At 34.4% G+C, this 22,171-nt stretch overlaps 1 protein-coding gene across 5 annotated transcripts in view; it reads left to right on the top strand.

Moving 5' to 3' along the window:
- LOC106879981 (uncharacterized) overlaps window positions 1-22,171 on the top strand; it is a 263,310-nt gene that overhangs the window by 24,044 nt on the left and 217,095 nt on the right. For all 5 annotated transcript variants that reach the window (XR_008264230.1, XM_052968292.1, XM_052968290.1 and 2 more), the window contains 2 exons: window positions 3,358-3,669; window positions 5,082-5,402. Coding sequence is in view for 4 of the 5 variants with exons in the window: in XM_052968292.1 (XP_052824252.1) it covers window positions 3,358-3,669; window positions 5,082-5,402 (633 nt within the window). In the remaining variant the exon portion in view is untranslated. The remainder of the gene's footprint in view (window positions 1-3,357; window positions 3,670-5,081; window positions 5,403-22,171) is intronic.

A 22,171-nucleotide genomic window follows, 5' to 3' on the forward strand; every position in this document is an offset into this window, starting at 1 on the left:
CACCCGTATTGTTAACCAGGTGATACACGAAGGAGTCATACCCAATGACTGGTGTAGCAGCACCATAGTCAACTGCTACAAAGGTAAAGGTGACGCTTTAGATACAAATAATTACAGAGGTATCAAGTTGTTAGATCAGGTAATGAAGGTCACAGAGAGGATCATAGCCCAACTAATTAGGGAGAGAGTCAGTTTAGATGAGATGTAGTTTGGGTTCATGCCAAAGAAAAGCACCACTGATGCTATACTTCTGGTAAGACAGCTGCAGGAGAAATACCTAGCCAAAATAAACCTCTGTACCTGGCTTTTGTTGACATGGAGAAAGCCTTTGACAGGGTACCCTGATCCCTTAACTGGTGGTCAATGAGGAAACTAGGGATAGAAAAATGGCGTCATAGCCCCTATGAAAATTTATATATTTTTGCTGTTGATGAAATTTTAACCATTGAAGTAATATTTCTAAAATTTCATCTTCTCACAAGTTAGAAAGACTCCGTCATGGGGACTTAACACCCACAGTTTAGTCATTTTATCTAAGCAAAGATTAATACAGTTGTACTCTTGGAAGCTGTAGGGTCACTCGTGCATAAAATATGAGCATTATTTGTAATTCAATGGTACAACAGTGTAAGAGTTTGCTTTCAGATATACTTAGATTGTGATTTCTGCAATGTGGTGCATAAATTGTCAAATAAATGAGAGGCATCTTTCCATCCACTGATTCAGTTGCAAAATGTTCAGTAAAGTTATTTGGTTGCAGCCTCCTTTGAGTCATTTTATTATCACTAGGTCAGAGATAGTCCCCCGATGGTAACATTGAGTTCAAGGCCTTCCCAGATGAGTGACTGGTTATTGAAATACATTTATATATTGTAAATTTATTCTGTCCAGTTACCTATCGGTATTGTGGTCATTTGCAAACTCCAGAAGTGACACTTTCATTTCCCCTTAGCCCTCACATTACACAGTTGTTAATGTTTCATATACTGGGTGCTTAGGACACAAGCATTGTACGCAGCCATCTTTACATTGTTTACATTATTTATATTTGACGGATATTTATCCTCATCTTGTTTGATGTTAACACAATGTTTCGGCTGATATACCCTCCAGCCTTCTTCAGGTTTCTTGGGGAAATTTCAAACCTGGGTTCTCATTCCTAAGGTATTTTTTTAAATGTTATTATTATTACTATTATTATTAAAGCCACTGCCTGGAATCAAATTTGGAATTTTGGGGTTAGTAGCCCGCGCTCTTAACCACTATACCATATGGTGTAGTGGTTAAGAGCGCGGGCTACTGACCCCAAGATTCTGATTTCGATTCCAGGCAGTGACCTGAATAATAATAATAATAACATAAAAAAATATACCTTAGGAATGAGAACACAGGTTCAAAATTTTCTTAAGCCACCTGATGAAGGCTGGAGGGTATATCAGCCGAAACATTGTGTTAACAACAAACAAGATGAGGACAAATATCTGTCAAATATAAATAATGTAAATAATGTACATAATTCCTCATCTCTTAAATATAGAACTGTACAGCCATCTTTGTTTTCACTGTCAACTTTGGGTTTGTCCACACTCTTGAAGTGAGGTGCGTGAGCATAATGGCTGCCTTCCCAATTCTTTTGTCAATCTTGGCATCAAGAGAGAGGTTGTCAGTAATGGTGGACCCAAGGTAGGTGAATTGAGGAACAACTTCAAGTTCGTAGTTATTGATTGTGACGGCTGGTTGTGCTGGTGTGCTTTGTCAAATACCTTCATTGACTATGTGCCCAAGAAACACAAGGGAGGATACACCAAAAACACATTTAGCCGGGTTAATCTACACTTTATACAGGGTAAGTCATTGGAAAACAACCTTAAATGATGAGCATGTTCTTCCACTGAAAAAACTGGCAATGAGATCATCAATATAAGCATATACGAAATCCAATCCATGAATGACTTTGTCTATGAACCACTGAAATGTGCTGAAAAGCATTTTGGAGGCCGAATGGTATAGTCAAGAATTCGAAAGAGCCAAAAAGAGTTGTTACTGCTGTCTTTGGAATGTCTTCATAGTAGACAGGGGTCTGGTGATAAGCCTTGATGAGATTGAGCTTGGAAAATACAGTTCAGCCATGCAGTGAGGAAGCAAAATCTTGAAGGTGAGGAATCAGATACCTATCAGGAACAGTGATAGCATTGAGACACCTAAAATCCCCCATAGATTACCAATTGCCAGTTCTTGGGCACCACGTGCAGTGGTGAGGCCCACTGACTAGTGTAAAGGCAGATAATTATGAGCTGCAGCATGTGATTAAACTCAGCTTTTGCTGCCTTTAACTTTTCTGGAGGCAGATGATGAGGACATGAAAACACTGGAACACCATTTGTTGTGATGAAATGTTCTGTAGAGTGAGCAGGATTATTCAGTTGGAAATTCAGGCTGGAGAGCTCTGGAAAAGAGTCTGAAATTGATTGGTATTAGTTTTCTGTCGCTGTAATAAAGAATACTGGGTTAACCAACGAAATACTTGACTTTTGGCCAAAGATGGCTAGATCTGAATTGTTGTCTAAAATCCACTGTTTGTGCACATTAGCCATGAAAGAGTAGTGGTGGAGAAAATCTGCACTGAGGATCAAATAAAGCAGGACGGCTATGATGAAAATCCATTTGAAATCATTTCACAGGGCCAAATCCAATGAAAGAGAGAGTTGGCCATACTTCAGTATAAGTGAGTGGTTCACAACTTGCAAGGTAATCAAAGAAAGAGGGAGTTTTTCTTTGATGAATTTCACTGGCCAAATACTCTAGGCAGCACCAGAATCAATTAGAAAAAGTTTGTGCAACAAAAAGTCCTCAACAAAGAATGCACGATTATGCAGGAATGAACTGGGAGCAGTTGTCATGCTCAGTGTCCCACTGTAACATTTGCCTGACTCGAGTAAGAACACGGTGGAGTACATTTCTGACTGGCTGGAGTCTGCCATGGTACAACTGAATTATGCCACGAAGATAAAATAGATCCTTCCTGACTTACTACAAATACACTTCCTAACCTCTGTGTACCAAGTTATCATTAAAAGCATTTGTAAATGATATTGTGTTGTCACTTGACAAACCTCCCTTGTTATTTACCTATGATTCTTGCTCACAACCACTCTACTTGGCCCATTCATCCATAAAATATCTTCAAATCTGTTTCAGCAAATTTAGATTTGTGTTCTGCAAAATAAAAGAAATCTTATTTTTCAAGTAATATTTGTTTTATATTATGAGTTTTTTAAAATACAAGTGGAATATGATCAAACAGACTTGCAGTCATTTGATAATACTTGATTAATTTTGTAATATTTTTTCTTTCAGATGACAATGGGAATCTTTACCCAATTTCTGGAACACCATATGTCATAAAAGATAAAAAATTCACATTGAAATGTAATGAAGATGGTAGTGGTACTTCAACAACTTGGTATACTGGAAATGGAACAGTTATTGCTAAATACAGTGGAGCATCCAACCAAAATTATTCTAAATATTTTGGTAGCCGTCAAGAAACTAGTTGCCAAAACAAAAGCTGCACATTGAGTATAACCAATGTCAGTTTAGATGAAGATGACATGAGCATTATTTGCAGAAGCAGTTTCCATATAAGCATGTTCAATATAAAAGTAATTGGTAAGTAATTATTTTTGCACAGTTAAGTGTGTGATTTTATTCTATTATTTTTTATATTTCAGTCATTGGACTGTGGCCATACTGTCCGTCCAATTGAAGGGTTTAGTCAATTGGACGGATCCCAATACTTACCTTTTTAGTTTTTCACATTGTACTATGTCCCTTTTTGCAAAATTGCTATGTAACTGGGTGGTAAACAAATCTGCACTGGTTGTAAAATGGTGAGAAACAAACAAAGACGCACACATAGATATGTACGAGGGTGAGTCAAAAACTAATGCCATTTTGTTTAGGACAGGTATAATTACCAACACAGAAACATGTATCATACATCAAATTGAAGTTGGTCTTCTGTGGATCACATCCCTACTTCTCAGCATAGCCACCATTTTTCTCACTGTTATAGCAATGTTCCACCTTTGAATGAGAGCAATCTGCCTTTCACTCTGAAGAAGAGGCCCTTGAGGCTTTCCCCAGCATATTCTTATCCTAACTACAACACTTTTAGAGTATCCTTCTCCACTACTAATTAAGTCACCTGGATAACAGAAACTATCTACTATCTCTAAAGACTCTCCTGAGCATTTGAGGAAATCTATTTTCTGTGTGTCCTTAATGTTTATTGTATCTGCACATCTACCAAACACAAAGACTACTTTCTCTATTAATTCTTCTGTAATTACCTCCGCAACTTTTATGTGTCCATAGCTTGCACTGGGTATAATGTATGGAATTTCTATCTCCACATTTCTACATATTGAGCAGGGCTATTTCCCAGAAGGGATTAGTAATTTCTTTCCTTCCCTGCTTATTGGGACTTTGGGCTTTGCTGTTTCCAACCCTGAAATTTCTTATCTACTTCTACTATAAATCCAGCCATAAGAATAAGGTTATTGGCATAAAGGATCATCCATATGCAACCAGTCTTAAACTCCTCTGAAATGGCTTGGAGATCTATGACAAACAGAAGGGGACTGAGAATCAATTATCTGGTGGTCAATGTGGAAACTAGGGATTGACAAGTGGTTGGTGAGAGCTGTAAAAGCAATATACAGGGATGCTGTCAATAAGGTGAGGATTGGTAATGAGTGTAGTGAAGAATTCTGGGTAGTGGTAAGTGTCCACCAAGGATCATTCCTTAGCCCACTCTTATTCATCATAGTCCTGGTGATGGTTTGCTAAGTTAGATCACTCAGTGAGTATTGTGCAATGCCGCCTGATTGTTGATATCAACAAAAATATAATACTGTTTTATTTTTCATCTAACTAAAATTATATAAACAATATTCATGAAATTGTTGCAATCTCAACCCCCAACTATCCAGCAAAAATAGAGCTATATTTTCAAAACACACACACACACACATTCCATTCATTTATCAATATAATTTTTGTCACTTTTCCTATTTCAGTTTTACCAAAATCAGTCACAATCAAGAATATTTCTAACACAGTTCCTGTGGAAAATCAGAACAAAAGTTATGAATGCCTTATTAAAGACACCAACCCTACATTTTCAGTCTTTTGGTTGATTACTATGAAAGATGGAACACCAAAAAATGCTACAAAGTATATTTCAAACAGGCCAAGCAAATCTGGAAAGCTGACCACTTTATCATCAAAACTAACATTAACTCTTAATAAGAATTTTCAGAAATTACAGTGTGTTGCATATTTTCCGGGTAAAAATGAATTTGTTAACTATTCAAAGGAACTCGATTTGCATATAAAATGTAAGTTTTATTTTTCATTTCTATTATTTGTGTCTCTCACACATCTATGATTTGTGTCTCTCACACATCTTTGTTGTAACCTGTTGTATTTATTTTGTTTCAAGTATGGCAATCATTGTATTTTATAATGGAGAATAAATCGTCACTTAACCAGTTCATTTCATCTCAAGTCATTTATCATTTCCACATTTTCTTCATTTACCATCTTGATTGTAACATTTTAGTACGTCCTTGTAAATTGGCCAGACTCGCTTGCTAAGATCACATGGAGTACCAAATATTGGGCATTCAATATCATGATGTGTTATTGGCTTATGAGTCTTCACTAAATGAAAACAACACTAAATTTAACACGGTCATTAATTTTAATACAATAGCTTAAAGTCAAGGTACAAAGCAGAAAACTTCACACACATACGATGTACGTCCACACACAATGACTGTTGAAGCAGCACTGGAGAGAAGTTTACACTCCCTTTCTCTTGATAGTCAATGCAGAACCTCAAGATATAAGTCAGTTGTATTGAAACTTGACATGCAACAGCTTAAAGATACTATGTTTACTGTTTTGCATTCTGCTATGTAGAAATATTTATTCGTTATGACTTATAATCCATGAAATCCAAAATTCAACCAAAAATAGTGATTTCTAAAATTTTCAATTGCGGTGAAGAGCCTGAAAAAATAGTCAATCACAAAGTTCTTTATACACCTTTCTTTTAACCCTAATTCATAACAAAATAACGATTCTTGGTTACCTATTTCGAAAGTTGCTTTTTTCGCTCCACTCTAACGTTCATGATAGCACTTCCAATAAGTTAAGATCAAAAGCCATGAGAGTCACTACCTGGTACTGCATCAGAATTCTGCACCATTTTTATCATCATCGTCGTCGTCGTCGTCGTCGTCGTCGTCGTCGTCGTCGTCGTCGTCGTCGTTGTCGTCATCGTCGTCGTTGTCTTCATCGTCGTCGTCATCGTCATCGTCATCATTGTCATCAATAGGTAAGCTGGCATAATCATTAAAACAAGTGTCAGAAAAAAATTTCTCATGCATTTGTTCTGGATCTTTATGTCCTGTGTTCAGATCCTGCTATGGTCTACTGTGCTTTTCATCCTTTTGTGCTCAATAAAATACAGTACCAATCAAGTACTGGTGTTGATGATATTGATTTAACCCCTCAACTCAAAATTTGCTGGTTTTATGCCTGAATTATAAATCATTATCATTATTATTATTATATTTCATTGTACAGTATACATTTGAGTGAGGTCATTGCCAGTGCAGCTGGACTGGCTCCTGTGCAGGTGGCACATAAAATACACCATTTTGAGAGTGGCCATTGCCAGTACCACCTGATTGACCTTCGTGCTGGTGGCACGTAAATGCACCCACTAGACTCTCAGAGTGGTTGGCGTTAGGAAGGGCATCCAGCTGTAGAAACTCTTCCAGATCAGATTGGAGCCTGGTGCAGCCTTCTGGTTTGATAGTCCTCAGTCAAATCGTCTAACCCATGCTAGCATAGAAGGTGGACATTAAACGATGATGATGATGATGATGATGATGATGATGATGATGATGATGATGATGAGTATACATATAAAATATTGGTTTTCGTTGCTTTTTCTTTTTGACTGTTGACTGTCAAGTCTTAGCAAAAAGTAGTGAGAATATAAGCTGATCCAAAGACGACAAGTTTTTGGAGTACTCATACACCTGTCTTGATACCTAACTATAACAGGTGGTTTGATTGTTTTTTTCTTTCTTTTTGTTTTTGATTGAATGTAATGCTCTGATGATAACTGGTATTACTTTTACATTTCCAACTGAGCATCCTCATATTCTTGATATTTTTACTTTTAAATCAGCATTATTTGAAATCATTTCAACTTCATTGTAAGTATCACTTTTGTCAAAATGAATTGCAATGATTATGACAAAGCATTCCTTTTGTTTTATAACATGCATACTGATATCTGGTCAGGATCATTTGCAGCCTTTTCTGATACATGATTGTATCACTTGCCTGAAGTATTAGAGCCATATTTTTGACTAAATGACCAGTCTAAACTGAGGCAAAATTTATTATACTGTTGCTTGTATTCCTTCTGAGCTAACATTTAACAGCCTACTGCAATATGCTCAATATATTCCACTTCCTGATTACAGACTTAGCATTTGTTATTTGAAACAATGGAATAAATGTTCTTGCTGACTGAACTAGTATTCAGAGGTTGATCTTGAACAACCGCCAACAAATGTTCAGTTTCTCTCTTTAAACCTTCACACCAAATCCATTCCCATGACAAGTTATGATTTTTCACATTCTCGATCTTTGTGTAATTGTCCATGTATTTCTTCTAGTACTTCCTCTCATTCACAAATCATCTTGCTTTGGTATACTTTCTTCTCTTCATCTTCTTTACACATGACTCCTATTGAAGTATGCATAAATATTTCTTCACTCTTTGCAAGGCTGTTTACTAAATTTTTGCTTATTCACACAATCAGAAATGCTAATAAGTCTTCTCTCTCCAGGCTTCTGTTTCACATATAACTGACTGACTTTTGCCTTTGAATGAAGTACTTCATACATAGTATTCTTTCAAAAGTCTCTCTGTCAATTTCCATCCAATTCACTAATCCTGCATTGTAACACATGATAGTAATCTTGAGGTAAGATTGGACTTCAGTTCAAGCATAATATCATTGAGTTCTAGTATGCCTAGATACTAGTGTCCATTGCCATCAAGTTCCTAAAATTTGTTCTTCCAGAAAGTTTATTCCATTAAAATGGAGTGCCTTCCTTCTCTTCATGGCTGATGTCACATTTTGAAACATCAAACTCATTCCAGTATCACTATAACATATCTTTACTGCATGAATAAGTGAAATGATATAACTTTAAAATGTTAATATCTTTAAGTTATCCATGAAGAATTGATGACTTAGAGAAGGTGTATTTTATCCTAGTTTGTAGCCCATGTTGATATGCCTAAGTGATCATGAGTTGAGTATGAGCATAATGACAAATAACAAAGAGAGGAAAAGGTTGCCTTGGATGATAGTTCTTTCCGTGCTCATTTGATTTGGATAGGACCTGTAGACAGGGACCTGGTTACTGGAAGTTGAACACATCCCAACCCTTAAAGATTACAGGGAATGGATTAGTGAAGTAATTAAGCAGCAGTTGGCAGGAGAAATCATCAACCATTAGTGGTGGGGTGCCCTGAAGAGGGCAATTAGAATACAGTTGATAGTGCCTAGCAAAAAGTTAGTGCCAGAAAGAAATTAGAGAGAGAACTAGAAGAGGAAATTAATAAAGGTATCACAACCAACATGCTAGCAGTGAGAATGTTCATTTTGAAGGTGTATAAGCTCTTTGGTGGTAAGCTCAGTACCCTGGTCTTTCACCAGCTCTTCAATATTTTCACTGTCGATATCCAAGCCCATAGTTTTTCCCATAGAGAAAATAACATCAACAATAGCAATTTTCCTTGACAGAAGCAGTACTTGTAGCTGTTTCAAAGCCCTCAAAGTCTCGTTCTAGTACACAGTCTGGCCATAGTTTCCTCCATGCTGAATTCATGGTTCTGTGACTCACTTGGTTCCATGCTTCATCAACAAGATTAACACAATTCAGTATATTGAAATGATTTTTCCAAAATTCTCTGAGAATTAACTGAGTGTCATTAGTGACTTGTAAACGCTTTTGAAACAGGGCTTTTGTGTAAAGTTTCTTAAAGTTTGCAATGACCTGTTGGTCCATTAGTTGTATTAGGGGAGTTGTGTTAGGTGGCAGGTATTTGACCTGAATAAAATCAAACTCTTCAACTAAGTCATCCTCCAAACCTGGAGGGTGAGCAGGAGCATTGTCTAACACGAGAAAGCATTTTAGTGGCAAGCTTTTTTCTTGCAGATATTTTTTAACACTCGGGGCAAAAAATTAATGAATCCATTCAATAAAAAATTGTCTGGTTACCCAAGCCTTTGTATTAGCCCACCACATAACAGACAATTTACTCTTCATAACATTGTTTCATTTGAAAACCCTCAGATTATCAGAATGGTAAACAAGCAATGGCTTGACCTTGAAATCGCCACTTACATTGCCGCATAGCAAAAGAGTGAGTCTATTTTTCATTGGCTTGTGATTGGCAACGCTTTTACCTCCTTAGGATTATTCATTTCTAAAATAATCCTGTTTCATCCCCGTTGAACACCTGTTGGGAGAGATAACCTCCTGCCTTTATCAAGTCACTAAACTCAATCATAAATTTCTCAGCTGCTTCCCTATTTGAACTCACCACCACTCCATACCTAATTACACTGTGTATTTCACTTCTCTTCTTAAATTTCTCAAACCAGCCACTACTAGCTTTGAATCTAAAAGTATCACTTTCAGCACTTGTACCAGGGGTTTGCTTTATTAGATCATTTTAAATTTCTAATGCTTTCTCACAAATAAACACTTTACTGATACTGTCACTTGGTAACTGTTTCTCATTTATGAAAATAAGCAATAACTTTTTCACTCCTTCAAGTATCTTTGGTCTTTGTTTATTAATAACAGTCACTCCTTTTATCACTTCCTTGTTTTTTAGAATAGTAGATATTGTTGATTTAGGTATACTGTACTGCACAGCAAGATCTGACACACAAACGCCATTTTCGTGTTTTGCGATGATTTCTTTCTTCACTTCAATTATTTTTCTCTCAACTTTTCTTTTTCCTCTACCAGCTAGCTTTGGAGCCAGACTAAGGTTTAATGAAGGGAAAAAAAGGCACAGTACAATAGAATTGGAAAAGAAAAGCACAGCACAAAGCATGAATGTATACAATACAGCAGTCAACTCAGAAATGATTCCGTTCAGGTTAACTCAGTTCAGTTTGGTTTGGCAATGTTGTTCGAGAACCAAAATTTTGTTTGATAACTGAGGCATTTTCATCTCAAAATTTTCTGTTTGACATGTGAGATGTTTGAGAACTGAGGTTCCTCTGTACTCTGCATTATTTAGTTAGGCCTGTTTACATTCTGAGTTCAATTCCAATGAAAGTGACTGACTTTCATCTCTCCAAGGCCAATAAAAGAGAGAACCCATCTTGAGTCATTGATATTGACTCAGCTTCACTTCTCAAAGTGGTGGATCTTTTGTCTAATTCATTACAAATGTGCTTTGCTCCTAAAATTTATCCTTTTTTGCCCATGTTCAAATCTTTATTATTAGAATTAAATTAACAAAAGTTTTGAAAATTACTGATTTTATTTAAAATATACTTCTGTTTGTTTTGTTCTTTTTTTATTTCTTATGTTTTTTTTATAAAGTGCACAAATTTGATGTTGCTTGGAATAATATTTTTTCTTCTTTTAACTATTATATTCTGAAATTCATAGATCCTCCAGAAAGAGATAACATGATATTAAATGTTTTTGGAGGAAAAGTATGCATTGATACCCCAGCCAAATTTCAGTGCAGTTGGGAAGGTGGTAATCCACCAGCAAGTGTAACCCTGATGTATAAAGATATATCATACACTACTAAAGAAAATGTTGAACTTAATGTTGAACCTTCTGAATCTCATCAAACAGTCAAGTGTCTGGGGACTCATATTGTTGCAAATGTATCTTGTGAAAAGAATTTAACTTTTTATTGTGAGTATAAATGAAGCATCTTTTGAACATTTTTATGCTTCGGTTTTAATCATTAAATCTTTTTTTATGGCAATTCAAATATGAGTAAATTATTAAAATGTAAGATTTTAGTCTTTTGTATATGTTGGTTTGGCTGTAGGTTTTTGAATGAAGGAAACAATAAATAATATTCTGTGATACTAAAATGGGTGAGAGTTATTCTATTCTTCTGGAACCATGTATCTAATTGTATTGTTGAATATTCAGAGACAGTGAACTCAGGGTCAAATTCTGGTGGCTAAACATTTGGGAGCTCTTTAAGTTTTATTTAAGAATAGGAATAAGTAATTAGAGAGATATCAAATTGGTTGACTAGGTCATCAAAGTCAGAAAAAGAGTTATAACTCAATTGATTGGGAAGAGGGTTAACCTCGATGAGATTCAGTTAAGCATAGTACCAGAAAGAAGTACTACTGATGTCATTTTCCTAGTGAGACAACTACTGGTAAAATATTTGGCAAAAAACGTAAGCTACTATACCTGGCATTTGTTGACCTGGAGGAAGACACTGACAGAGTTTACTCATTCGGTGATCAATAATCACTGATGAAGCTAGGAGTAGAGGAATGGCCTGTGTGAGCCACACAAGTCATATACAGGGGTGCTGTCAGCAAGATGAGAATTAGCAATAAATATAGTGATGAGTTTATTGTGTAGGTAGGATACAACCAAGGTTTAGTACCTTTCTACTTATCAAAGACCTCCAGTGGTGTTTAAAACTAGGTGTCCATTGGAACTCTTATATGCTGATATTCTTGTTTTAATAGCCGAAGCTGTATTAGCATTAGAAAAAAATTACAGGTGTGAAAGCAAAGCTTGGAATCAAATGGCCTCAACGTTAACTTTGGAAACATTAAAATGTTAATAAATCAGAAAACATACAAGACTCTTCTTCCATCTGGAAAATTGCCTTATTTGATATGTAAAACAGGGATGGGTGGAAATTTGATACAATGTACTCAGTGAAGGTACATCTCACTGTAGTAACCCCTGAAAAATTGATGAGTGTTTCATTTCCTATATGGTCAAGCTCAAATTACCCCAAGATTATGGATTTGTGGTGGTTTACATTCCTAATTGTGTATTGCTATGATATTCTGAATGAGAAAACATGTTCAATAACAAACTTAGAATCTGAAAGATTTACAAAATACTTTCATATATTGCTATAACTATGTTCCTTTAAAATTTATTTTTGAAATGTTTATGGAACTGAAGTTTTGTACTAATTTTTATTGAATTTTCTGAATTGAAACTGTGTTTTCTGATTTTTTTGAAGATCCTCCTCAAATAAACATGCATATTTTAGAAGAAAAAAATGCTACAGTAATTAATTGCACTCTATTTGATATGAATCCAGCAACTAATAAATACATACTGAAGCAAAAATGGGGAAATACTACCAAGAATACTTATGATACAAATGTATTTATAAAAAATCCTTCTTTTAATAATGCTGGTACATGGGAGTGTCATATAAGCAATGAAAATTTTTGTATGAGTAAACCATTAAACTACAAAATTCCAGGCAAGTATTTTACAAAGCCACAATTTATTTTTAAAAAACATTTACGAGTTAATTGTTATTTTTAGAAGGTAAAATTGTTCAGTTATTTAATAAATTTCATCCCATTAGAAGGGTGTTAGGACAGTATTTCGTTGTAGGACAGTTATTTCATTGTTGGTTAATTTGTTCCTAGTCAATTCGTCATTTATCAATTCATCCCCAGGTCAATTTGTTGCTGGCCAATTCATCCCAAAATACTCTTAAACACTCTTAAATGTGATTTTCAAGGGAAAGTTTAGAACAATCACTTTAGAATCAAAATTGTTGTTGGACAGTTTTAGATATTTTTTCCTTTCTTTACACCCCACCTCTCTTTTAAGTATTTGCACTGAACAGTTTATGAAAAAAGATTTTCAACCAAACCGAATTAAATTTATTCCCTACGCCTACCCATCAACATGACTATCTCCAAGATCATAACTTCAAAGTGGTCAATCAATAAAATTATATATATACAAAAAATAAGCAGAATGCAGATGGATTGAAGATATATTGGAGGTGCAAAAATTGTGTGTGAAAGGTGAAACTTAAGAAGATTGGGATCTATAATCACACTTCAGCTGCTGCAGAGGTAAATGCAAGGATAATAGTTTCAAATATTAAAGTAAAGTTTATTTCATCTTGTGGTGCCCATCGCTCAGTTATCGCTAGTGGAGTTCAGAATTTAAACAACTGTACATTGTCACAAACACCTCTGTTTGCACAGCTTAATAGGAATATTAGACGTTGGAAGCAAGCTGATTCCAACTACCCTGCCACCTCACTTACAAATGTTGGGTTTTCCATTCCAAGTGAATACTCCTACCTTCACAATGAAACGCTTTTACAGTATGACAGTGGAATGGAAAATTCAAAATGCATACTAATATTTGCAAGTGACAAAGCATTTCAAAAGTTAAAACAACATAAGAGCTGGGCAGCAGATGGAACATTTAAGTGCTGCTCTCGTATATTTTTTCAGTTATGCATACTTCACATTCAAATTGATAATTTTAATGCCCCACAATTGTGTGCATTGCTCTCTGACAAAAGTCAAGACACATATAGTAGACTTTTTGCTAAAATAAATGAATTACTGCAGAATGAGGGACCTAACAATATGATTATGGATTTTGAAAAAGCAGCCCATAACAGACTTCTGGAATCGCTTCCTGGGTCGAATTTGGTATTCTGCTTGTTTCATTTAGGACAAAATGTGTACAAGCATGTCATGCAAGAAGGACCTAAATGCAGATATCATGAAGGTGGTAGTTTTAGTCTAAAAATGCGGTGTTTTGTTGTCCTTGCCTTCCTGACAGTTGATGTTGTAGTAGATGGATATGAACAACTTGTAGATGATGATGATATTCCACAGTCACTTGTATCCTATTTTGAAAATAATTTTATAGGACCACCTGGAGGAAGAGGACAGAAGGGATAATGCTTTGAACCTCCATTTTCATTGCCTATATGAAATGTTTGGGATCTATGTATGACAGGGATTGCTCATACTACAAATAGTTTAGAAGCCTACCACAACATGCTGAAAAACATAGTGAATATTAGTCATCCAAATATTTGGAAACTTATTGATGTGATTAAATATGAGGAAAGGTTTGCTAGTACTAAACTGCAGAAGTTCATGCAAGGAGAAGAACCAAGCCAAAAGAAATAATACAGAGATTTGAATCTGTGTATAAAAAATGTCATGGAAAAATATGATTCAAGCCCCAAAATTATTTTTCTACAAATAATTCCACACAATCTTAAATTTTTAAGAAAAAATAACTATGTAATACAGCAGACCTTAAAATAAGCATTTTAAAATTTAGATATTCATTCTTCCATTTTTCCTATGATCTCAATGGATTAACTGACAACAAATTGACCTAGGGGCAAACTGACCAACTATAAATTAAACCATAACAAATTGCCATTGACGAATTGACAGACACCATTAGAAGAGTGTTGGATTTTGTTTCTTTTTATGTATATCAATAAAATTGATAATTTTTAACTATAACCTTCAGGAAAGGTTTAATATGTAAATACTTAAGAATTGTAGTTTTAATAAATTCATTTCATCAAATTTTCTCCAAAAGAACTGAAACTGTTTACAAGTAAATTTTAAGCATTCATATTATATATTGAAGTAGTTGCCTTGTTGAGTTTTCTTATTATTTAGTTTGTTCCATTTTAACTGTCTATTGTATGCCAAAACAAAGAATATATAGCAAATTAATTTACCAGGCAAGAACAACAAATATTTCTTGTTACAGTATTACAAATTATAAAGATATACAATTTTGGCTACTAAATTATTTATTTTTTAAATGTTACAATAGACCTTTCCAAAAACTTACCTAAAACTTTTAGTAGCATGGAGTTTTCATTTAAATTCTATATCATGTTATATTTGTTAGCTTCAGAAAGAAAAGAAATATCTATATCATGTTTATATCTTTATGAATGACACTGTAACATAAAAGTGATGGTTTCTAGAATGTCTACCACTTCAGATGCTTTGTGGTATTATCACTATATTGACTGTTTCTGAGTAGTATTGGAGAGATTGTTTTTATTGGAGGTGGCACATATTTTGATTTAAGTGAACTTTGAAAAGAGAAAATTCAAAACTTGTAGCGAATTTGTCAATTTGCAAGAACTATTTCAGGTGATATCTATGACAATATCAGATAATAAAAATTGCTTCCTAAATTATGATAAATCTCAAAATCTCTAAAGTGAGATATAATACAATATAAATATAAATATAATTCCAGCTTCTTTGAAAATATTTCTTTTTATGTTACATATTGGACTCTTATCTCTGATCAAATATATGAAACTAATCAACAAGTAAAATTACCTTTTAAATAACATTTGAGACTATTAACCTGACTTGCTAATTTAAGTGATCAAGGCCTGTTTTATACTTAAAAGCGATAATGGTAACATCTTAAGTAATGAGTAGAATTGAAAAGTAACTGATTGAATGTCTGTTATGTATAGGAAGTTAAACTGGATATGATATAGGTAGCTAGTATGACAGATTTGACTGCTGTATGCATATGTCCATATTATTGGGTTAGTTAAAAAGTGGTGAATAAGACTCTTTGACAAAGTTGCCAGATGTCTAATAAGTAAGAGTTTGTGTTACTAGAATTGAGAGTGATAAAAACTTATATTGTGTAAAGGTGTATTTTACTCTATTATTGATTTTCATATTGAAGTCTCATATGTATGAATTTCTTTCAGGTGATGTATTATTGTTTGTATTATAGTAGAACAGATTGCTGTAAAGCATTCACTGGTAGATAATGTACATGGTTTAGTGGTGTGTAAAATTGAGAGGGTCTTTCACAAGAATCCAAATTGTGTTTGGCATTTGACAGGTTATTCAGATATTTTACATACTTACTACAACAGATTGTTAAAATAAAATTTAGAGTAATGCAGGTAGTTGGGTGACTTGATCAGGTGGAATGTGATAAGACAATGTTAGAGGATCCTCTGGGACCATACACTGTAAAATATACTATGGTTGCTGTGTAGAGTTTGTATTTAAATAGGATGGTAAGCAAGAGTTAGTTTGAGTTCTAGGGATTCTAATTTGAAGGTGAAATGGTACAGATACTTAGAATTGTCAATATTTTAGCCCTAAATACTAGCTGAATCAGTCTGGAAGTAAATTTCTGTCATCAGATTGTTTGGTTTACATTTTATTATTTTCATTTATATTTTGAAAATTTAGAAATCTTCTATTCCAAATTTACATAATATATTATTTTCTCTTTCACTATTTTTTTTATTTTTTCCCACTAGTGAGACCTATTCTCAGTTCAATAGCAAGTGATCCTAAAAAGAGAAGTGTTTCAAATGGAGAATCTGTAATTTTGAAACAGTGTTTTTATTCTCATCCAAAATCTGATGTAAAATGGCAAAAGAATGAGGAATTAATTGACTCAAACAAATATTTAACAAGTGGTTTTGTATCAAGTGAGTTTCCTTTCAAAAGAAGCTGTACTAGTTTAAAGATAATGATTTTGGTACTTATACCTTAACAGTGGAAAACTCCAAAGGAAAAGAAATAATTACTTTTGCCTTGAGATCTAAAGGTAAATTGTTAAATGTTTTAATATTCTTTAATCACTTATTGAATATTGTTTTATATAGAATTATTTAGAATTCATTAATTCATTGTAAAGTATTTAAGATTCTGCTTTTAGTTCATGTGTTAAAATTAACTGTATGTTATGAAGATGGATGGTCAATTTTAGCTTTGTTTCTTCTTTAAGCACTTTTAGGTAAACATTTGTAGGTAAACATTTGTAGGTAAGCATAATTTCCTTTCCAGAAATATTTTAGAAAATTGCTGGTAGCAAAACTTCCACACGAAAACCATACTCTGAACTCTGATAATGAAGTTTTCTGGTCAATTAAATATTTAATTTTATTCATTTAACTAATTTCTACATAATTAGAGTGGAGTTGATTTGGATGTGGTTAAACTTCCAGTTGAAATATGAAAACAGTGAATTGATGCATGTAAATAATAAAATTTTATGTCTTTTTGGCCCTTTTCTGGTCCAAATTGGCTAAACCTGTTAAGTTATTTTTTTTATAAGATTCCCTATGCCTCCTTAACCATTTTGTTACCATATTTCTGTTGAGATACTCTGTCTTTCAATTGATTTTAAATATAACAAAGAATTTAGTAAAATAACTTAGTTATCATTAAGCTAGTGTTATGAACATAAATTGTGACTAAGGTTTGATTGAAGATTTTAATTCAGAACTTCTGAAAATAAGATATTTGTACTACAGATACAGAGGCAGTTTCAGACAGGGTTAAAGAATATTTGACAAATTTGTCAGTTGTAGACATATATTTGGATTGCTGTAGTATAGTGAATTAAATGATGACAAGTGACACCAAAGCAACACTAAGGAGGAAAATTTACAAAAATTATATCGGAACCAGTCTGAGACAGGATACAACTGACTACAGTAAATTAGAGTTGATTACTTGAAGATTATGGTTAATCTGTGATTTCATTAGTTAAATAAGAAGGTTGAGAGCAGAACTGGGGGAAACTTTCATTATGAAGGATGAATTGAGATGTAAAGAATCTGTGGGACACATCTGCACTGAGTAAAATAACAAATCTTTAAATTTGCAAATTGATAAGTGTGCTACACGTAGTAAATTACTGTTTTGGTCTTCAGTTTGAATTAATTTTTTTTCATATAACTTTTTATAAGCATTGTCACTGAGCAATTTCAAAATTGAATGTTGGTGGAAAGTTCTCCAACCCAATCAAGACCATCATCATTTAGTGTCCAGTTTTCATACTGGCATGGGCTGAACAGTTTAACAGATTCTGACAACCTGTAGAGCTGTGTCAGGCCCCAATATCAACTTTGGTACAGTTTCTGCTGCTGGATGCCCTTTCTAACACCAGTCACTTTACAGTGTGTACTGGGTGCTTTTTTGTTTTCATGATATCAGCACAAATGAGGTCACCAAGTAACATACAAGGCAATGTAAAGAAAGGAAAGATAAAAAACTCCCTCTTTTGCATAGGGATGTATCACAGAGAGGTGGGGGGGGATAGTTTTATTTCAGGTGTTCATAAAGGAACAGGCACAAGTGTCTTGCTGTAGAGGAGAATGCAGACTATGAATCAGGGGTAAAGGAAAAAGCAAATAATTTCATAAGAGTATGAGAAGAGAATGACAGATGATTTGACATTGGACTAGAGGTAGACTGGTGAAAAAGGAAAAGGTGAATTTGATGGTATATATATCAGTATGGAGGAGGAGATGAGAGATAAAAGTGACTCAGGAAGGAAGAGGTGACAAACAGTAACACAGGAGGTGAGGAGAGTAGTGGTATCATATATCTAGGGTTAGATCTGAAAGTAGGGTGATGTGCTGCAGTTGATCCCTGTCTTGAACAGACTGCAGCTGTCATATTGACCTTCAGACCTTTTGTCTCTTGAATGGTGCTTTTTACATGCCACTAGGGCCGGAGCCAGTCAGGTGGCACTGACAACGACTATGCTCAGATGGTGCTTTTTACATGCTATCGGCATGGGACCAATCAGCTGGCATTGGCATCAACCATGCTTAAATGGTGTTTTTTATGTGCCACCAGCATGGGAGCCAGTCAGGCAGTACTGGCATTGACTACATTCGAATGGTGCTTTTTACATGCCACCAGCACAGGTGCCAATCAGGCTGTACTGGCATTGACTATGACAATGACTCCACTTGACTCAACAGGTCTTCGCAAGTGCAGTTTATTGCCCAATGATTGAAGGGTACTCTTAAATGGACTGGTTATGCTGCGCTGGTATAGGCCATGGTTACAGTCTCACTTGGCTTGCCAGATTTTCTCAAGCACAGCATATCTCTAAAGGTCTCAGTCACTTGTCATCACCTCCGTGAGGCCCAACATTTCTTCCTTTATTAAAAGCAAAAGAATTTGTAGCTTCCTATGAAAGACAGATGGTATAGTGCATTTATGAGGAGTTGAAATGATGCATGGAAGAATGATATGAACATTGGTTAGGAATGGAATTAATATCATTTGATGGATACTGAGAGCTGAGAAATTGATTGTTTTTAGTGGGTGTATTAAGGAAAACCATTTTTTGTTGGATTAGGTGTGAGATGGAAAGGAAAATGGAAGTGGAATGAAATGGTGGTATAATAAGGACACCCTGAGGAAAAACTATAAAGAAATTTTCAGGTATGACCTGAAAACAGTGAGCTTTATAATGCATTACTATTATGCAACATAGGTCATATCTATAAATTTTTTAGCCAAGATTTTGTGTTACAATGATTGTAAACAAATTGTCTGTACAATATCTGTGCTGATATAAAAAAAAAGGTGCACAACTGTATGTGCATTTTTATTGTTTTTGAAGTTTTCAGCTGCAACTGTGTACCCCAGTATCTATTGATCTTACAATATTGGACAAATAATTAGTGAAAAATTTTTCATAACCCTTTATCTTTTTAAAGTATTTAATACAGGGTCTTTTTAATATATCTTTTCAGAAGTAACAGAAATTCCTTTGAAAACAATTATTGGTTGCACTGTAGGAATTGTATTATTATTAATAATTTTGGGGCTTCTTGCTTATAAATGCTACAAAATAAGAGGTTGGTATGTTTCACACATTATTAAGATTTGTTAATTACATTGAGATATCTATTCTTAAAACTCTTCTACCTGACTGGACATGGTTAAATAGATGTTGGAATTTGTGTTTATGTATGTATGTATGTATGTGTGTATGTATGTATGTATGTATGTATGTATGTATGTATGTATTATGTATTATGTATGTATGTATGTATGTATGTATGTATGTATGTGTGTGTGTTGTGTGTGTCTGTATTGTGTGTGTGTGTGTGTGTGAATCTATGTATTTAGTGTTGACTGTTGGAAGTATCATAGTAGGGATTGAATATACTTCTATTTTAATCAAGTCAGTTTCTTACTACTCTGGAGTTTTGCCGCTGAATACACATGGGTGAAATTCTAGAGTAGCAAGAAACTGACTGAAGTAATATACACATATAAACATACATACACACTTCATCAGTACAACATCTATACACACACACATACACACACACACACTCACATACACATACACACACACATACAGACACACATATGTATGTGTGTGTGTATATATATATATATATATAAATATAGGATAGTGGTACAACAATGCTCCAATATTTACTGGAAATAGCAGTTGATAATATAAGACGCTATAGTAAAGCTTTACTGTGTGTATATGTATATATATATATATATATAAAATACAAAATGGGACAAGAATGCAAAACATCCAGACAGTTAGGTGATACAAAAAAGGGACAACAAAACATCCAGAAAGACGATACAAAGAAAACAAGGACGGGTCATTCAGATTTTTCTTTCCTCAGTCAAGTTCCAGATTATCTTTGCAATTTCGGCTGGTTATATTCGAGATTGCTCCAATCTGGCCAGCTCCAAGGAAAAACTAAGCTAAGAGCATTAGATTCCTTGGAAGAAAGCAGTGAATGTATACGAAAACAAGGATGGAAAAAAAACTCAGAGAATGTTACACAGATACAAGTACAAATAACAGGACATAACAATAGATGTCTTTCGACTAAGGACAAATGAAATTAAGCTGGTGTGTGTGGAAGTAAAGCCTTATGGCAGGTTGTCCAAGGTGCCGTGCAGTAGGACTGAACCCAGAACCATGTGGTTTGTAAGCAAGCTACTTACAACACAACCATTCCTATGCCTATTATATATATGTGTGTGTGTGTGTGTGTGTGTGTGTGTGTATATGTATATATATATATGTGTCTGTGTATATATATATATATATATATATATATATATATATATATACTAGCAAAAATGTTTGCAGGCAGTGAACATAAAAAAATTTCATCTTACCTGTAGGAAGAACATTAAATAAATGTACAACCCAGATGTGGATAATCTAAGACCTAGGTTCTGAACTTCCCAAATCACATTTGTTAACGTAAATTTTATTAGTTCTCATCAGCTAGATTCACCTAGACAAAAATTTTCAACTGTCACTACTTTAATCTGATGGTGCTTTGTTTTACTGGGAAGCAATACTACTGTATTGCCTTATTTAATGATTTTTTCTTTGAAAACTTTTTCACTGTTCTCAGTTTTTTAATGTCTAGGTGTTCAGACAAGTAAATACTGGCATTGATGTAGGAACTGTTGAAATTTTCACTAGGTGAATCTAGCCAATGAGAACTAATCAAATTTATGTTAACAAACGTAATTTGAAAAGTTCAAAACCTAGGTCCTAGATTATCCACATCTGGGTTGTACATTTATTTAATATTCTTCCTATAGGTAGGATGGAATTTTTCAAGTTCACTGCTTGCAAACATTTTTGTCAGTATATATATATATATATATATATATATATATATACAGGAAAGCTTTACTATAGTGTCATATATTATCGACTGCTATTTCTAGTAAATATTGGTGCGTTATTGTACCACTACCCTATGTTAATGCTTTAACCTGATGGTGCTTTATTTTACTGGGAAGCAATACTACTGTATTGCACTACTCAATAATTTTATTTACTCTTTTACTCTTTTACTTGTTTCAGTCATTTGACTGTGGCCTTGCTGGAGCACTGCCTTTAGTCAAGCAAATCGACCCCAGGACTTAATCCTTGTAAGCCTAGTACTTATTCTATTGGTCCCTTTTGCTGAACCATTAAGTCACGGGGACGTAAACACACCAGCATCGGTTTTCAAGTGATGTTGGGGGAACAAACACAGACACAAACATATATACATACACACACACACACACACACATATATATATATACATATATACGACGCGCTTCTTTCAGTTTCTGTCTACCAAATCTACTCACAAGTCTTTGGTCAGCCTGAGGCTATAGAAAACACTTGCCCAAGGTGCCATGCAGTGGGACTGAACCCGGAA

Source organism: Octopus bimaculoides, chromosome 5 (genome assembly GCF_001194135.2).
Source record: "Octopus bimaculoides isolate UCB-OBI-ISO-001 chromosome 5, ASM119413v2, whole genome shotgun sequence".
Classification (NCBI taxonomy): Eukaryota; Metazoa; Mollusca; class Cephalopoda; order Octopoda; family Octopodidae; genus Octopus; species Octopus bimaculoides.